General features: G+C 36.5%; 2 protein-coding genes and 1 pseudogene across 3 annotated transcripts; 2 read left to right on the forward strand and 1 right to left on the reverse strand.

The window, feature by feature from the left end:
- The first annotated feature begins 7,365 nt into the window (after positions 1 to 7,365).
- Positions 7,366 to 9,818, forward strand: LOC137719385 (ferritin-4, chloroplastic-like). The gene is made up of 8 exons (XM_068458427.1): positions 7,366 to 7,818; positions 8,221 to 8,304; positions 8,385 to 8,445; positions 8,542 to 8,629; positions 8,978 to 9,039; positions 9,230 to 9,295; positions 9,394 to 9,457; positions 9,581 to 9,818. Exons 1-8 carry the CDS (start codon positions 7,463 to 7,465, stop codon positions 9,613 to 9,615), a joined length of 816 nt encoding a protein of 271 aa, XP_068314528.1. The 5' UTR covers positions 7,366 to 7,462; the 3' UTR covers positions 9,616 to 9,818.
- A 561-nt stretch (positions 9,819 to 10,379) lies between these two features.
- LOC137721510 (small ribosomal subunit protein eS4x-like) lies at positions 10,380 to 12,493 on the reverse strand (annotated as a pseudogene).
- Positions 12,494 to 12,983: 490 nt separating this feature from the next.
- On the forward strand, positions 12,984 to 17,001 carry LOC137720079 (uncharacterized). Of its 2 annotated transcripts, XM_068459090.1 has the most exons (12): positions 12,984 to 13,160; positions 13,447 to 13,534; positions 13,882 to 14,175; positions 14,498 to 14,656; positions 14,840 to 14,980; positions 15,094 to 15,150; positions 15,372 to 15,510; positions 15,670 to 15,774; positions 15,910 to 16,100; positions 16,361 to 16,402; positions 16,482 to 16,566; positions 16,773 to 16,812. In XM_068459090.1, exons 1-12 carry the CDS (start codon positions 13,051 to 13,053, stop codon positions 16,787 to 16,789), a joined length of 1,428 nt encoding a protein of 475 aa, XP_068315191.1. In that variant the 5' UTR covers positions 12,984 to 13,050; the 3' UTR covers positions 16,790 to 16,812. The 2 variants fall into 2 exon arrangements, with proteins under 2 accessions (XP_068315191.1, XP_068315190.1); XM_068459089.1 differs by having other exon boundaries at positions 16,482 to 17,001.
- Positions 17,002 to 17,131: the final 130 nt, after the last annotated feature.

Here is a 17,131-nt window from a genome sequence, read left to right on the forward strand (position 1 = left end):
ATGTGATGTGAGTCACGAACAACACTTGGAACATGTTCCATTTTTTGAAGCAGAGTGTAGTATATAGTGCAACTAGAATTAACTTGTCTTATGATAGATCTTGTTCCAATTAGTCCCTTGAATAATATATAGAACTCTCAGGTATTCCTACTTCTTTTTTTTTTTAATTGAAGTCATCTTCGGATCTCTGTGTCCGGAATCAGTGGACCCAGAGATCCGGGCTATTCATTTTAAACCTACGGATACCATATGCATATTTCATTAGCCCATCTGACACAAATTAAGGGTCTACATCTCTCTCTATTCCTTAAACGGCTAGGATCTCTGATTCGTTGGCTCTGGACTTGGAGATCCGAAGAGGATCTCAATTTGTTTTTTTTGTTAATTGTTGCACAAAAGAAAGGGAATTAAAGAAAGAAAGAAAAGCAATTAGCAACTTAAGCAGGTAGTATTTAGATTCATCGTATCTCGTGAGCAGATATTTAAATAGATTAAAAAAATAATAATAAACAGATTGTGTGGTTGATATAATCTTAGATATACTTGGGCAATGCAGAACCACTGGTTTTATAATTTGTGGAAATTAAGCAATGTTGAACCTTGAACGAACCCGTGATTAGTTCATCAGTCATTAGACTCATCACTATTCACTAATCACTATCATAGAATTTGAAACTGCTTACTCATAGAAGACATGATCTAACAATCAACAAGCACAAAAATCTCCTCTTCTATTTTGTTTTTTAAAGAAAGTCATACTCTAGGACAAGGGGCATTCGATAAAAAAAGTGCTTAAAGACGGAAACTCTCGTCATTCTGAACATTCATGCTCTACTGTATGACATGTATAAAAATAATTGATGGTTAGATGCGTTGTGAAGATCGAAACTCTCGTTATTCTGAACATTCATGCTCTAATGTATGATATGTATCAAAACAAATTAATGGTTATATGCATTGTTAAGATCGAGTCTAATGATATAAAAGTTCTTCATTCAAGAATCCAAATATGTTCGAGTATAAACCGATGCATACATACTGGGAAATTATCACACTCAACCGTCGAAACCCTAAAGATGATCTTTCCTTCATAAGAAAGAAAGATGCTCTTGTACATGAGACACTTAATTAAAAATATAGGTTTTTTAATTAATGGAGAGAAATAAAAATAAATTTTTAAGAAAAAAAAAACCCAAGCTTATCAAGAATTAATGAGGCCCTGACGTAAGTTAAGTTGTATAGATTATTTAATTAGTATTGATATTTGTTTATATGATTTGAAGAACCCCAAAGTCTCTTGCATTAATAGCTCATCACACAATTCCATGCTTCTTTTCATGTTTCCAAAATGAAACACCCCTCCTTCCGTTGCATGTTGGTATGCTACAATGTTTTGTTTCCATCTGGTCTAGCTAGTCTCTTTGTGCCAAATGTTTTGGCTCTTGTGGTGACTCTTATAGAGTTACACTCTTGTCAAAGAAGCGAGCAATTTGTATAATATAGGTATATGGTAATGTTTTTCGTTAATAGTAATTTGTTTGTTAAGTTGTAGACTATATATACACGCGTTATCTTTGAAGAAAAAATATATATATTTAATATCAAGCATACATTCATATTACTTTACTCCCTATCAAATATTATATATATATAAGCAAAAGTGCTCTTGTTTTGTCATTCCAACCTAAAAACTCCTCTCGCCTCTCATATACTAATATTTTTCTCATCATTTTGTCACTTTTCCACTGTTTTAGTAACATTGGAATTGTGATTCATCATCTTTTGAAATCATCCTCATTATTATAGTGGTATAAACCATACTTTCATAAAGTTTACTTAGTTGTTTTTCGGATTACCACCACTACAAGAAATTTTTAGCTTCGTCAATAAATGCATGCCTTTGTATTCTTGGCATGAGACGTCACTAGGATAATGTACCCGTGTCATCCAAATCCTTTTAGTAAAAACACTTGTAACTTAACGCAATATGCTTAACTAATTACATCTTATCCTTTTACAAAACAAGGGGTCGGATACCTATGCTCTAATAAATTGGTAAGAACCATGCATGGTTCTTGGTTTGTATGATCGAATCTCCAAGAATTAGTACAAATAAACAAACAAATTATAAGGGTGAAACAGACATCGGCCCAAGGGAAAACATGAGACCTCCAATGCCAGCATTAAATGAGCATCGTGGTCATGCATGGTTTTCTATCAGTTCACGATTCCCACTTTCTGCAAAACCCCAACATTGGTAATTTCACTGCTAAACAATATCAAATATCTCTTTAGGATTTATAATCTCTCTTGCGCTCTGCAGTATCTTGGCATAGGAATAATAAACAACCCATATTCGAAAGAGACTTGTAGTTAAAGCGATTAAAATTACAAGCTCAAGATCAAATATTTGGTGTTCCTTTAGAGGCGGAACACCATAAAGAGCTGGAGGAGCTCCAGTTCGGCCCAAATCTGTATCTTAAAAGCCCACCTCAAGTTCCCAACCTAGTTCACTTTGCCATCCTAGTTATGCTGTTGAGGCTACGCCATTGCTTGTATCGAAAGGTTCTCTTTGCTCCCCTCTCTGTATTACAGTTTAGTAATATTTTTTCATATTTGTAAGTAAAAAGTCTAAAATTCAACTAACCTAATTGGCAATTCGATACCTAATTCTCAATGACCTTTTGTATGATTCAACACAAATCTCTCAACACCAAAAAAAAGGATATCTATATATATATATATATATATATATATATTAGGAGGGGAAGATGAGGCAAATTGGATTTGTGCTGTCTGCTGTGCAACTGCAAGAACAAGTTTCCTTTGGACAAATTGGAGTGCTTATCTGGTAAGACCAAGTAAGACCAAGGCCCTTAATATTGTGTAGAAAATTGGACCTATGATAAGGCCCAATTTAACATTAGTAGGCTTCTTGGCTTCCACTCAGAATAGTAGGTCATCCTAATGATAAAGCTCAACTTGAAAATGTTATATTAATTTAGAAAAAGAGATGTTTTTAAGCTTGGGATACAAACTCAGCATTGTATCTACTAGAATAATAGATCACATGCAATATATTTTGTATTCTTGTATAATAATTTATAATTAACTTTAAAAATTGTCACCTAACCTCTTGGAAGCTTTGGAAGAGGGGGATGTTTGTATTAGTACCTTAACACAAGTTTAATAGGCTAATAATATCCCTTTCTAATAATCTGATAGGAGCATATTCATGCGACTGAAATAGCTTGTTCTCGTGCATTTACGTTATGTTTCTTTAGTTATTTTAGTACTTTAAGCTATTTTCGTGTGTTTGTAGGTCCAAAGGGCTAAAGGAGCAAAAAGATGCATTTTGGAGACTTTTGGAGCACTTTTGGGCTAAGGACGGATAGCTTATGCTTGAAGCCAAAGTGTTGGACAAAATTGAAGACCTAATTAAAGACCAAAGTGTTGGACGAAATTGAAGACCTAATTAAAGACCAAAGTGTTGGAACCTTGTTCCCTTTAGTTTTAGGACATTTAAACCTTTCCTTTATCCTTAGCCGTGCATAACATTCCAACATTCCACACTATCACATATCATACACCACATATCACTTATCACATATCATTCACCACTTATCATATCATACACTCAATCACTTATCACATATCACTTATCACACACCACATATCACTTATCACATATCACTTACCACTTATCATTCACCACTTATCATATCATACATTCATTTATCACTTATCACTCATAATCACCTACAACATCCACCTACTTCACCTACAACATCCACCTACTTCACCTACAACATCCACCTACTTCACCTACAACATCCACCTACTTCACCTACAAATGACATAGCCATATGTTCCCTCCACTACTCCTATAAATACCCTTGCATTCATTCATTCAAGAACATCTCATTTTTCATACACAACACACCACAAACACTTCCATCTTCTCCCTAGCCGTGAGTCTCTCCATTTTCTGCACCATTCCCTTCCCTTTCTCCTCCATTTCTTCCATTTCCATAATCCCCCAATCCATTCAACACACCAACAACATCCCTTAGTCCTTGTGCTACAACGAAGACGAAGAGAAGAAGGCCTAAACGTTCATACAATTCAAGTTTGAGTTGTTGGAATGTTTACGCGTTTCTTTGATTTCAATGTTTAAATTCAATTCTCTTTGTTTTGTAATATAAAGAATGGAAGAGAAGAGTGCCTAAACGTTCATACAATTCAAGTTTGAGTTGTTGGAATGTTTAGGTGTTTCTTTGATTTCAAAGTTATGAGGAACTAAACCCTTTTTGGCTAGGGGTGATTTCAATACCATGATTATTTATGTGATATGAATTGATGAATTCCGGTTATGAACTCTTGATTCGTGAATGCAATTGGCTTAACTATTTGATGATTAACTTATTTGTGTTTGTTGATTGAGGGTCGATACTTAATTAGCATGCATGAATATGTGGCTAAAGTTTAAGAAGGTTTCACATAATCGTTACTAACTTATACTTGAAAGTAGTAAAGGTCGCTTGTCACGATCGCGTTAAATTTAATTCTTAGCATGAGTAACATGATGTCATAGTTGCAAATGCTTTGTCAATGCTTATGGTTTTCATTATTCTTAATGATCTTCGATTGTATCTCTATTATGATGACATGTAGGGAACTTTTGAGAATGTTTTGGGTTGTCGAATGATGCCATCCAATCCAATAATATAAGGAAAATCTGAGGGTTAACTAGTGATGTCACGGTTAATTTGGGGAATTGTCGTTCATAATTCAATGAAGGAATAACTGGAAATTGATTCATATGCATAAATATCATGTGTAGAGAAAGAACCCTTAGCTAGCTTCCCATCCATTCATTTCCGTCAAATCCATATTTACAATTTGTTTTGTTTCCAAGTATTCATTTTAGTTTAAATTCGTCCAAATCCAATTCCCCCCTATTTCGTTGAAATCTTAGTCTTAATCTTTCTTATTTTTAGTTTTGCTTTCTGCGAGCATTAAATAGTGTTTTTATGTTTTTAAGTCAATTTAGAAGGTTTTAGCAAGCCCTCCTAATCCCCGGTCTAGAACGATCCCTCACTTATTCATTCTACTACAATTGTCAAACGAGGGTTTAATTTGAGTGTCAAGTAATTCTCACATCATAATCCCTTTCAGAAAATCAGATGGAAAAAGGAAAGCCCAACTTTTCTAGACAAAGAATAAATGTGACCCCCCAAAAACCTTCAAGACAAAAACATGCTTGTCAAACGTCACAACCATAATCTTGGCATGTCGATCGTATCTGGCCTTTCCTATCCCATATCTTGAGTAGGGGTGATTTTCAGTTGGATTGGATCGGAAACAAGCGTTTCAATGCCGATTCAACGAAGTTTCAAAATCAAATAGGAATTTTACTTTTGGAATTTTGGATTATCGAAAATTTTGAAATCAGTTTTATCTTAGAATTTTCAAAACTTAAATTGAATCTCCTATATTCTACAAGACTTTCAAAAAAGTTCGAATTGGGTAAGTACATACTAATTGGTACCCAAATATTTCGACATTTTTTGGAATTGGAAATGTTCGGGCATGAAATAAAAAATTTCCGTTCAGATTGAAATTTCAAATCCAACTTGCACCCCTAATCTTGAGCAAACAATCAATCTAACCCTTTTTTTTTATCAAGAAGAAGACTAGGTGAGTCAAAAGCTAATGAGTTGTATTTGTTCTTCTATTTATAAGGGTGCTCAAGAGCTCGTAAACCACTTTTTCTTTCTTGAGGGCGGTTTCACTTGTCTACCATATACATTAATTCTTAAGAATTTATGAGTGGAACTTATCTATAAAAACTGGTTTGCAAGAGGATGGTGCCCAAGATCTCTTGACCACTCCAAAAACATGTTATAAGAGTGCTCAATGCATATGACTGTCTAGTCTAGCGTCACTTGCAAGAATTATCTGGAATGTCTTAGATCAAAAGCATAAATATGAGTACCTACATCAAAAATCTAAATTCCAATTGGACTTAAGTAGAATGTTGACATACTCAAATCTTCTTTTGACTATAAAATTTTTAAATTCAAATCTACTCAATGGTAGTGGGAAAGATAAATTTAAAAATTAAAATCTACTCGATGGTAGTGAGAAAGATAACTTTCGCATTTCCTTCACATTATGTTTAGATGAGGAAAATGAACTTGGAATTTAGATATAAGTCATAATTTATAAATTGATATGCATCTATTCCTTGTTTGGATTCATAAACATAGAAATTTAGAATTTCTGCATGGAAGAAGAACTTGGAATTTAGGACCTCCAATTCCCAAGTTAAAATTTCATGTAAATATGTGTCATTTTCTAATTTCTATGATTGAAAGTTTAAAAATAACAAATTCCGTATTCAATTCTATTGTTCTTTTAAATTAACCAAACAAGAAAATTCACAAATTATAGAAAATAAAATCATGTCATTTCAATTTCCGTCATTTTAAAATTCTTTAGTAATCTTAAATCTCTTCATCCTAATATAGTGTTATGGTTATCTCATATATCATAGTCAAGAGTTCTATTCGAAATTTACTTTCTAATTTAATAAGAAACTACTTTCTGCCTTTTTGTGGCAGCATACAAAGAAAGTAAACTACCAATTTTTTCTCTTGAACTTTCATTTAGTTTTCGATTCCCCATTAAACTTTTTAATTGGAAAATTAAAGACTTAAACTAATTTATTTTTTATTTTGTCAATTTCCCCTCTACTATTAGTTTTCCATAGATTCCATCTAAATTAACTTTAACTCTTATCACATGTATAGCACGTGACACTCCTTTGAGAACAATAGCGTCACTTTGCTAAATCTTCAAACACAAAAGCTATAGAATCACACAGATTTGCACATGTCGTTATTTTAGAAATCTAGAATTTTCAATTATTTTAAAAAATGAAGTGACGAAACTACTGTCATATGTTGTGCACATACTTTTATTTAACAAAAATTTGGACAGAATAAATGAAAAACTAACAGTAAGGAAAAATTAGCCATAAAAATTAATTTAAGTATTTAATTTTCCAATTAAAAAGTATAAGAAAAAAATCGAAAGTTGAGTAAAAATTTTAACAAAAAAAAGTTGGCAGCTTACCCATACTAAAATCAAAAAACAAAAAGTTCAACACACGCCCCAAAATTCCAGATATTTCCTTGGATTCCACAGCAGCACATCCATGATCCACCCACGCCACAAGCCCGCCACGCGCCCGTCCCACCAAATCAACAGCAACCGTCCACGTGTGTTTGATCCAATGGTTCATACGATCCTTAGCCACCCATATAGCCCACTTCTTCTCCTTTACCTCCGCACACTCACTCAAACCCTCCATTTCCTCTGGTTTTTTCTCTGCTTCTTTGACCCTGATTTCCTCTCTCTCCTCTCCGGCAACGCTTCTGTTTCTCTCTCTAGAATCATGCTTCTCAAAGCCTCTACAGCCTCCTCTCACTTGCTCGCTCGCAGGGACAGTTTTGGTCCTCTGTTTTCCTCTGCGCCGTCGTCGCCACGGCCGTCCATTTCGTACTCGTTCTCGCCTCTGAACTCCTCCACGTCTCTGTCTTCGATTCTCCGGTTCCCTCCGGCGAAAAATGAAAGTGGGGTCATCGTCTGCGCGTCGAAGAATGCAACTAACCGGCCGCTTACCGGTGTGGTTTTCGAGCCGTTTGAGGAGGTGAAGAAGGAGCTCGATCTCGTTCCTACTCTCCCACAAGTCTCTCTGGCCCGCCAGAAGTACACTGACGAAAGTGAGGCCGCCATTAACGAGCAGATCAAGTGGGTTTTCTTTCTTTTCCCTTCAAATGTTATATATCTATGAAAGAATTGTTATTTACATAATATTTGATTATCGTAATGAATTCTGTGTGTTAAAGTTTAAATCTTGATTAGTTATCCGATTGTCTGTTTTAACTTTCAAAGCATTCTTTCATCATATGAAATATTGTGCCTTTAATTGTTTAATGGGAAATTGTTCTATCTGTACCTGCTTGGATTTGTGTATGGATGTATTGCTAAATCTTTGTTCTTGGATTTGCGTATGTATGTTTGGTTTCGAATGTCGTATCTAAAAGTATTGCAATTGTGAATCCCACTATTCTTTGTCGAAATTTGGTTGTATTTGTTTATTCTCTGCTGTGCTTAACGATTGATTGATTCGTTTCTTTGGTGGAATATCAGTGTGGAGTACAACGTCTCGTACATATACCATGCCATGTACGCCTATTTCGATCGGGACAATGTTGCTCTCAAGGGTCTTGCCAAGTAATTTCCTGGAAATCCTTACGACTAATTTTAGCATTTAATACAATGATTTCGTTATTTATGGTTTTGTTATATCGCAGTTTTTTCAAGGAATCGAGTGAGGAAGAAAGGGATCATGCTGAGAAATTTATGGAATACCAGGTGTTTTTGTTACTCCAATAGGCTATAAATTAAGTTTCTCATCTGTAAAACCGAATTCCTTATCATGTTTTTTTGTTTGATGTCGGCATTTCTCAGAATAAGCGTGGTGGAAGAGTGAAATTGCAGTCTATTCTGATGCCTGTGTCTGAGTTCGATCATCCAGAGAAAGGAGATGCTTTGTATGGTTAGTTTTATTGGCCCTCAATTGTGTTTCTGTGGCCAGAACTTTTACTTTAACAATTTATGTTTTGGCCCGTTGGACACCATTCTATTATATAATCATTTACATGAATATATTTAGTCTTTAGCTGTGTCGTAGCACATTGGGATTGAGTTTTGAAGAAAATTAATCACCTTCTTAACAATTAATTACATGTATGTATGTAATGAAATGTGCGGGGTTATTGATAACGAGAAATGAGAGAAGGCAGGGCCCGAGGACCTGGTTTATGCAGATGATTTCGTGTCATTGAACTAGTTATAGGACTGTTAATTATCGAGCTCTAACTCTGTCCCTTTTCTTTTGATGCAGCAATGGAGCTTGCATTGTCTCTGGAGAAACTGACAAATGAAAAGCTGCTCCACTTACACAGTGTAAGGCTTTTATTCTTATTCTCTGCTGTCGTATTAGCTTAAGATGATTCGATTTAGCTGATTATATATGGTTAATTTGATCTTCGTTCACCAGTAACGTCATTTGATTCGTGTTATGAGGAATTAGTAATCTTTTTATGCCATGTTCTAACTTACAAGACGTTTTTACCTTTGGCTTTACGAATAACAGGTTGCTGAGAAGAACAAAGATGTGCAGTTAACAGATTTTGTTGAAAGCGAGTATTTGACCGAGCAGGTAAATTTTGCCGTCCAATGTTTATCACCTGAGTTGGAAATGTTCTACAGGGATAATGCTCGTAGCATGGTTTTGATGCTCTACTTTTACCTTTCCAGGTGGAAGCCATCAAGAAAATCTCTGAATATGTTGCTCAACTAAGGAGAGTCGGAAAAGGACACGGTAAGATCCCCATGATTCAATTTCGGAATCATCTTTACTTGATCCCACACCGACATCTTTCTATCTTATGATAAGAACCCGATTGCATTGTTTCTTAACGCTACGTTTTGCTGTGCGTTACAGGGGTCTGGCACTTCGACCAGGCGCTGCTCAACTAGGATGCTGTTGCTGCGTGATGATGAGTTTGTCCCCGTTCTTCCTCGGTAACCAGTTTGAAAGTGGCCGTATGCTGTCTGTTGTGCTGATTGTAGCTGTTTAGGGGTTTTGATTAGATTGGGACAAATTTTAGTCGAGTAAGTTGAATGCAGCTTGTGAACTACTTATCCTTTCTATTAATGCAACCGGCACACTGGTTTTTTTTTCCTAATGTTTCTTGAAGTTGACATAATTTTCTGATAAAATAGGCTGGTCAATAGGAGAATATATATATACCCACTGCGTGAGTAAGAGTTTTTTTAAGAGTATTTTTAAAATGATTAAAAGCGCTTTTGTTGAAAATGTTTTTAAACAATTATTAATAAAAATGCAAGTAAATCTTAGAAAAATGCATAAAGTACTTACTAAATGAAACACATAACTGGAACTAATATTTTTTGCAAGGTGTACTTCAAGTACTTTTGAAACTTAAAAACATTTTCTTTAAAAAAACTTCAGTCGTTTTAAAAGAACTTTCAACCGGCTCTAATTTTTCGACGAATTCCAACAGCAACTTGGCCTAGGTTATGAAGTATCAAGTAGAGTATTCTTTGACCAATTCCAAATAACTTTAAATAGCAAAAAATTGAGGCTCACATGTAGTGAGCAAAACAAACAGGAAACGTATGAACGTTGAAGAACAAATTCAGAACTACTAGCTCCAGGTCCAAAAGCAAAACCAATAGCCGGACAAGTCAATCAAAATTTGAAGGCTGTGCATAGTTAATCAGGCCGTGGCTGCTTGTAGAGCTGCTTGCCTCTTTTTCGCCTCTTTGATGATGGTCAGCTTGATACCCTTTCCCTTGGGAAGACTTACCCACGGCTTTGTCCCCTTGCCGATGGTGAACTCATTGCCCAATCGAGTAGCAAATTCATGGCCGGTGGCATCCTGGACGTGGATGACTCCGACACGCCCCCTGTTCCTTCCACCGGTAACCATGACCACATTGCCAACATCGAACTTAATGAAGTTGGTGATCTTGTTGGTCCCTAGGTCAAGCTTGATAGTGTCGTTGGCCTTGATGAGAGGGTTAGGGTAGCGGATGGTCCGTCCATCATAGGTGTTAATGTATGGGATACCCTTCTGCCCAAATTGCACAGACCGGACTTTGCAAAGTTTGAACCGCAGCGAAAAACCCGTTCTCAAGAAATCAGAATAGAGAAAATGTCCATCAGTTAACGAGATGAAATGCAGTTCGAGCAGAAACCGAACAGACCCTTCGTGTTATTCAAGTTATGGAATTTTGCAGATCGAAAGGATCCATATGGAATGATGAAACACGATCCAAATGCAGTAGCTATAACTTATTCAAGTCATGTAAATTTTTTTTGGACAAGAATTCAAGTCATGTACTTTGAAAAGTAAAAGTAACCTTTGCCTCTTCATCCCTGATTGAGTGGAGACGGAACCGACCCTTTGTGTCATAAAGGAGCCGGAAATTCTCATTCGTTTTGGGGATTGAAATAACATCTGCAAATCAAGGAGCAACATAAGTTCTACAACAAAATCTATTGTCCTTTCACAGAACTTATTAATCGGTAAAAATGGATGCCGTGAAAAAGGATGCGTAAACAATCATCATGCAGCCGGAAGGATTTTGTTGGTCCTAACCTTCCCGTCAACCAGAACATGCCGTTGCATCAAGATGGAAATGACCTCCCGGTAAGTGAGCACATTTCAATCTGTTTCGTAGAATAATGACCAAGGGTAGTCATTCCCTGGACTTGTGAGGCCCAGATGAAGGCTTGGGTGCCTAAGGAAGAAAAGTAACAGAAGAGTTTAGGCGATGAATAAAGTAGCACAAGCAACACAAGCATCAACACAAAAGGGAGGACAAATAATAGGTTTTCAACTTACAAATGCTCCGCCAAGTTTGTCGAGCATCCAATGCTTCGGGGCATTGAGCCTCTTCAAATGCTTCTTCAAACCTCTCGCCTGCAAAAGTCGCGAGCACAAAACTCAACCACCAAATCGATCCATTTGAAATCGAGAACATAAGTCACCTAGCGAAAAAACTTGGTTCAGCTCATCAGGGTTCGTTCACACTCTGTTTCAACTTGGATTCTAAGCAATGTGGAGAAAAGAGATGGAAAGCTCTCTCTTTACTCATATCATCATTCCTCTAATCCCCCAACTAAAATGGCAAATCATATTTTCAAAGCAACAGAATAAAAGAGTTCAATTCATAACAGCTTTTCGAAAGCCTCACTTAACGTACATCAACGAAGCTTTATCCCACTAAATAGTGTTGACTGTATGAATCCTAGAACACATCATTGGTTTTCCGTCAAGTCTTCTATTAGCTCCAACAATAATTATATTAAAAACTATATGCACAACATTATAAAGTTTTGGATATATAGGGTCGGCTGTATGAATCTTAGAACACATCGTTGGTTTTCCGCCAAATCTTCTGTTAGCTCCAACAATAATCATATCAAAAACCATATGCACAACACTATAAAGTTCTGGATATATACCCCACGTTGACCAGATTCATACACTTAATTATTCAGTTCAACAACAACAAAAAAATCATTAAAAAAAAGGTTTTTACTAATAACATTTCAAATTTTAGGCAATGTTGAAAACCATGAAAATAAATTTACAGTGATAAGGAAAAATATTAAAGACGCAGAATTTAAATCAATATCTACGTACTACAAAAAATAATAGTAAAAGAAAATATTCAATGGTGATTGGAAATAGGAAAAGTAAATTTACAAGGCAAAAAAAAAAAAGAAAAAAAAACGAAGAACAGAAGGTGAGAGGGGTGTAATTACCATTTTGGGACTGTGAGCTTGAACTTTGAGGAAGTATCTGAGCTTCCGCGGCCATGGACCTCTGCAGGGAGGGAGGGAGGGAGGGAGGGAGGGACGCCCTCACAATGGAGCATGGTGGGCTTTGACTAATGAGCTAAAAGTCTAAAACGCAAGGCCCGCCCATATTGGATGCTAGGATAGTTGGGGCCCACAGGGAAAGAGTCCGTGGTTGCGGCCGCCCATGGAAAGAGATCCTTTCCGGATCTCTTCCATCAAGGCCTCGGATCAAGAGATCTGGATTCTTGAAATTTGATCAAACAGTTAAAAACAGATTTTTTTTTTAAAAGTTATAATAATTTAACCGTTGATTAAATTTCAAGAGTTCGAAGCCTGAATCATTTGATCTGGACCGGCCCATTAGCCCACGGCCCCCACGCGTATACAACTTTTGCCACGCGGCGTTCATTGATGGGACAAGTTACGCCACCTGCAACTTTCGACCGAAAAAGAGAAATCTTCCTCTTTTCTATTTATTTGCCGATTTGCTTTCCAGTTTATTCCGTTCTTCTTCCACTTCTTAACGCAGAGAGAGAGAGAGAGAGAGAGTGTGTTAGAGAGAGAGAGAGAGAGGGAGGATGGGGAGAGCCATGGCGGCGCTTCTGCTGATATTGTTATCGGTGTTCGTCCATTCGAATGCCGGAGAAGAAGGTTTCGATGTTCGCCAACATCTTTCTACTGTGTCCAGGTTTCTCCTCTTTCACAAACTCAAATCTTTTCCATTAATTTGATTAAAAATACATTTTAATTTACTTTGTTTTAATCATATTTTACGCTCAATTGATATGTCGTTGATGCCAAATTACAACTAGATTATTGGTTCTTAAATTGTTAAATATCATCAAATTGCTTTTTTTTTTTTGTTATTTATTTATTTTATTTAACTCAAAGAATTAATCTTTTCAAGTAATTTGAAGAACCTTAGGGATGATAGTGAACGATTCTGAGAAATAACTAATGGGTTTTTGCTGCAGATACGGTGTCGTTAAAGACATTGCGGACAACTCATTTGTACCATCTAAGATACCAGATGGGTGTACTCCTATCCACCTAAATCTTGTGGTACATTTCTTTTTCGTGTTTCGATTCCAAATTCCAAGCTGCTATTTTTGTTTCAACTGTTTGATTCTTCGGTTCGTTATAAGCGTTATATAAAGATGCATTACTAGGTTCTACTGTAAGAAGTAACTTAGATTCGAAGATTCAAATGGAAAATAAGTTTGCTGCGAATGCATTGCGCTTTTTTATGTATGCGTTGTTGTTGCATTGCGCTTTTGTTAAGATTACCCTGCTAGCTTTCCACAAGTTACCGTTGAGGCGGTCAAATTTTGGGCCCGCTTTTAATCTTTTAATCCATAAACTTTAGAGAGTGCCGTAATTGTGGAACCTGATGAAACTTAAATTATCAGGCAAGGCATGGAACCCGTGCTCCTACCAAAAAACGTATCAAGGATATGGATATCCTGGCCTCTCGTCTGGAGGTGCTACTAAAAGAAGCAGAAGAACAGAACCTGTCTTTGGAAAAACTTCCTGGTTGGTTAAAGGGTTGGAAATCTCCTTGGAAAGGAAAACTGACAGGTGGAGAATTAATTGTCCAAGGAGAGGATGAACTCTATGATTTTGGAATCAGGACACGAGAAAGGTTCCCAAATCTGTTTGATCAGGATTACCATCCAGATGTTTACACAATAAAGGCAACACAGGTAAGCTTTGTTGTACGGTTTTTCCAGTACTTTTTATTATACAATAGCATTAAACTATTTTTTCGCTATATGTGTTATTTCCATGATGAGCCTTGTTTTGATGGTAACTTTATTATGGCATAATAGTCATCTATTATATTTGGAAATTTGTTATTGGAATGTTTGGAGTAATTTATTTTCATCGGTTGAGGCTTAACGCTGATTAAAGTTGTTATATCTCTCTGGCTGTGGATAGCAGCTATAGAAATTTTTTTTCCCCTCAATTCATTAAGAACTTGTCAGCTTATGCATCTGTTTTTTTTTTTTCCTTATGATGTGGTAGGTCCCTCGGGCATCCGCCAGTGCTGTGGCATTTGGCATGGGAATGTTTAGTGGGAAAGGAAATCTTGGACCTGGTCGTCATCGAGCTTTTGCTGTGTCAAGTGAAAGTCGTGCAAGTGATATAATGTTGAGGTTTCATGATTGTTGCCAAAACTACAAGGTACTCTGCAGTTTTGGTCTTCTCTTTGATTTTTAAACATGCCACACACAGAAGCTAATTAAGTACTTTCATTGTTGGTGGGATTGGGGGAACTAGACTGGTTGCCATAACCGATGTTTCTGTTGGTTCATCTGGATTTCTCTGCTTTATTTGTTGGTTTACGAAGATTTATTATGTATTCAGGCATATAAGAAAAGTCAGGAGCCTGCTGTTGATAAGCTCAAGGAACCTGTCTACGATGAAATTACTTCTTCATTAAGGAGGCGCTACAGGTTGAATTTTACAAAGAAGGATACAACTTCTCTTTGGTTTCTTTGCAAACAGGTGATTTATTTCTTTCTGCTTCTATGCATAAAAACGTCATATTTCTCTCTGGTTGATTATTCTCCTAGTGAAATTGATTTTTATGGTCATTATTTGTTTGTTCTATTTGGCAGGAAGCGTCCTTGTTTAATATAACTGATCAAGCTTGTGCGCTGTTCACCCCTTCCGAGGTATATATGATTTTTTATGTCAAAGATGATTAACCGAATTTTTTATTGCATTTTTGGTTCTAATCTCATATTTTGAAGACGGATAGAATATATGAAACTAAGTTTCATCAGATTATCCTTTTTAAGTTGTAGACACGTCTATTAATACAAGGAAACATACTTTCGAATCTTATGTATGTTCTTTTATTGTTTATTTACATGAAAAAGTTTTGTGTACTTAGGTTTCTTTGCTGGAGTGGGCAGATGATTTGGAAGCCTTTATATTAAAGGGATATGGTAAATCATTAAACTATAGAATGGGAGTTCCCTTGCTTGAAGATGTATTGCAGTCCATGGAGCAGGCTGTTACGGCTGAAGAAGGTACATACATGAACTTAATGAAAGGATTACTTTTGACTTTTTCTCCTTTGTAACCTGTCTTGGGTAGTAGTGTATTTAGAAGTTGTAAACTATGGCAGTTCAGTTTTATATGACTTCTGATATTTCAGTTCTTGCTCTCTCTCTGCCCTTGTTTTGTAGAAAAACATGCTCCTGGGAGTTATGAACAGGCAAGGCTAAGGTTCGCGCATGCAGAAACTGTAGTTCCATTTTCATGCCTGCTTGGACTTTTTCTTGATGGATCTGGTGAGTGATTTCTTCCACAAATTCTGAATTTTTCTTGAATGATCGGGGTGTATGCTCATGTGTGGAAATAATAACTGTAGATGGCATCTTCTATATGCTGTTCTCATAGTAGGCGTTGTTTTTTATATATTTCAGAATTTGAACGGACACAGAAGGAACAGCCCTTGCAACTCCCTCCAAAGCCTCCCCAGAAGAGAAAGTGGAGGGTCAATACCGTGGCACCTTTTGGCGGGAATAATATGCTGGTTCTGTACAGTTGTCCGGCCAACACTTCAAGCAAGTACTTTGTGCAAGTGCTGCACAATGAACACCCCATTCCAATGCCAGTAAGCTCCCGTTCTTTACTTATTTTGAACTCTTACGATTTTGAAGAGTTTTGGATTCCAAGCTTCGGTTTCATTTTTGTACTTGAAAAGTTCTTGAGGAATGCAATTAGTATAAATTTCATAATATGTTGTCATTGGTATTCTTTTTATCCATTATTTCTTAGGGCCGATAGTGATCAGCTGTTTCAGTTATGATGGTTACTGCTGAGTTTTCTTGCATTGAATTCTCACACGATAATTTTTTGTGTCTTGGTGTATAGGGCTGTGATGGTTCTGATTTCTGTCCACTCGATATTTTCAAGGTACGGTTTCTATCCTACTCTCACACATATAGATATGGCCATTCAGCTCATTCTCATTTTACCATTTCGGGTTTTACAGGAAAGAATAGTTGCTCCTCATCTGAAGCACGACTATAACTCAGTGTGCAATGCAAAATTGGAAGAAAAGGAGGTGAAGCCAGCCAGTAAGTTATCTCAACTGTTCCGTTGGTTGTTCTCACTGGGGAACGGTGATAAAACCCTCGATGAATTGTAGTTTTTTCTTTTCAAGTGAGGAAGGGATAATTGTGCGTTCTATTTGCTTGCTGGGACTGCCGTTGGTGGCTTGCATTCACAGCCAACTCTTTCTTGTAGCTAATATAGAAACTTCTGGTCTTTTGTTCTGATACAGAAGTTTTCACCGTTTGAAGTATCCGAGGCTGCCGGTACCATTTTGAGTTTTGTATCGTTGCCCTCTCGTTGTTTTGCTCCTAACAAAACAGCCTTTCTGTATTCTGCAACTACTGTGTTCTTGTAGAGATGAATGGCATACACGTCTTTACTCGTTCTTATGATTTACAATGTACTCAGTTTTGTTCTTATGAAATGGGATCGATCACTTTGAATGTGAATGTTCTTAAGAGCTGGGCCATATTTTCTTTAAGCAGCCACATCCCAAACCGAAGTAACAATCTTTACGTTGCGGTGCTGCAAAGCATTCTTTTTACAGTGCTTGAAAAATTCCAGAAAACTTGAGCCAAAAAGAGATGC

Source organism: Pyrus communis, chromosome 16, assembly GCF_963583255.1.
Source record: "Pyrus communis chromosome 16, drPyrComm1.1, whole genome shotgun sequence".
Taxonomy (NCBI): Eukaryota; Viridiplantae; Streptophyta; class Magnoliopsida; order Rosales; family Rosaceae; genus Pyrus; species Pyrus communis.

Bases quoted from the DNA above. Each gene is read 5' to 3' on its own strand.
- LOC137720079 (XM_068459089.1), top strand. From the start codon at position 13,051: ATGGGGAGAGCCATGGCGGCGCTTCTGCTGATATTGTTATCGGTGTTC. The intron at 14,176-14,497 runs GTAAGCTTTGTT...ATGATGTGGTAG, and splicing joins ACACAATAAAGGCAACACAG to GTCCCTCGGGCATCCGCCAG. The intron at 16,101-16,360 runs GTAAGCTCCCGT...CTTGGTGTATAG, and splicing joins AACACCCCATTCCAATGCCA to GGCTGTGATGGTTCTGATTT.
- LOC137719385 (XM_068458427.1), top strand. From the start codon at position 7,463: ATGCTTCTCAAAGCCTCTACAGCCTCCTCTCACTTGCTCGCTCGCAGG. The intron at 9,296-9,393 runs GTAAATTTTGCC...TTACCTTTCCAG, and splicing joins GCGAGTATTTGACCGAGCAG to GTGGAAGCCATCAAGAAAAT. The intron at 9,458-9,580 runs GTAAGATCCCCA...TGTGCGTTACAG, and splicing joins GAGAGTCGGAAAAGGACACG to GGGTCTGGCACTTCGACCAG.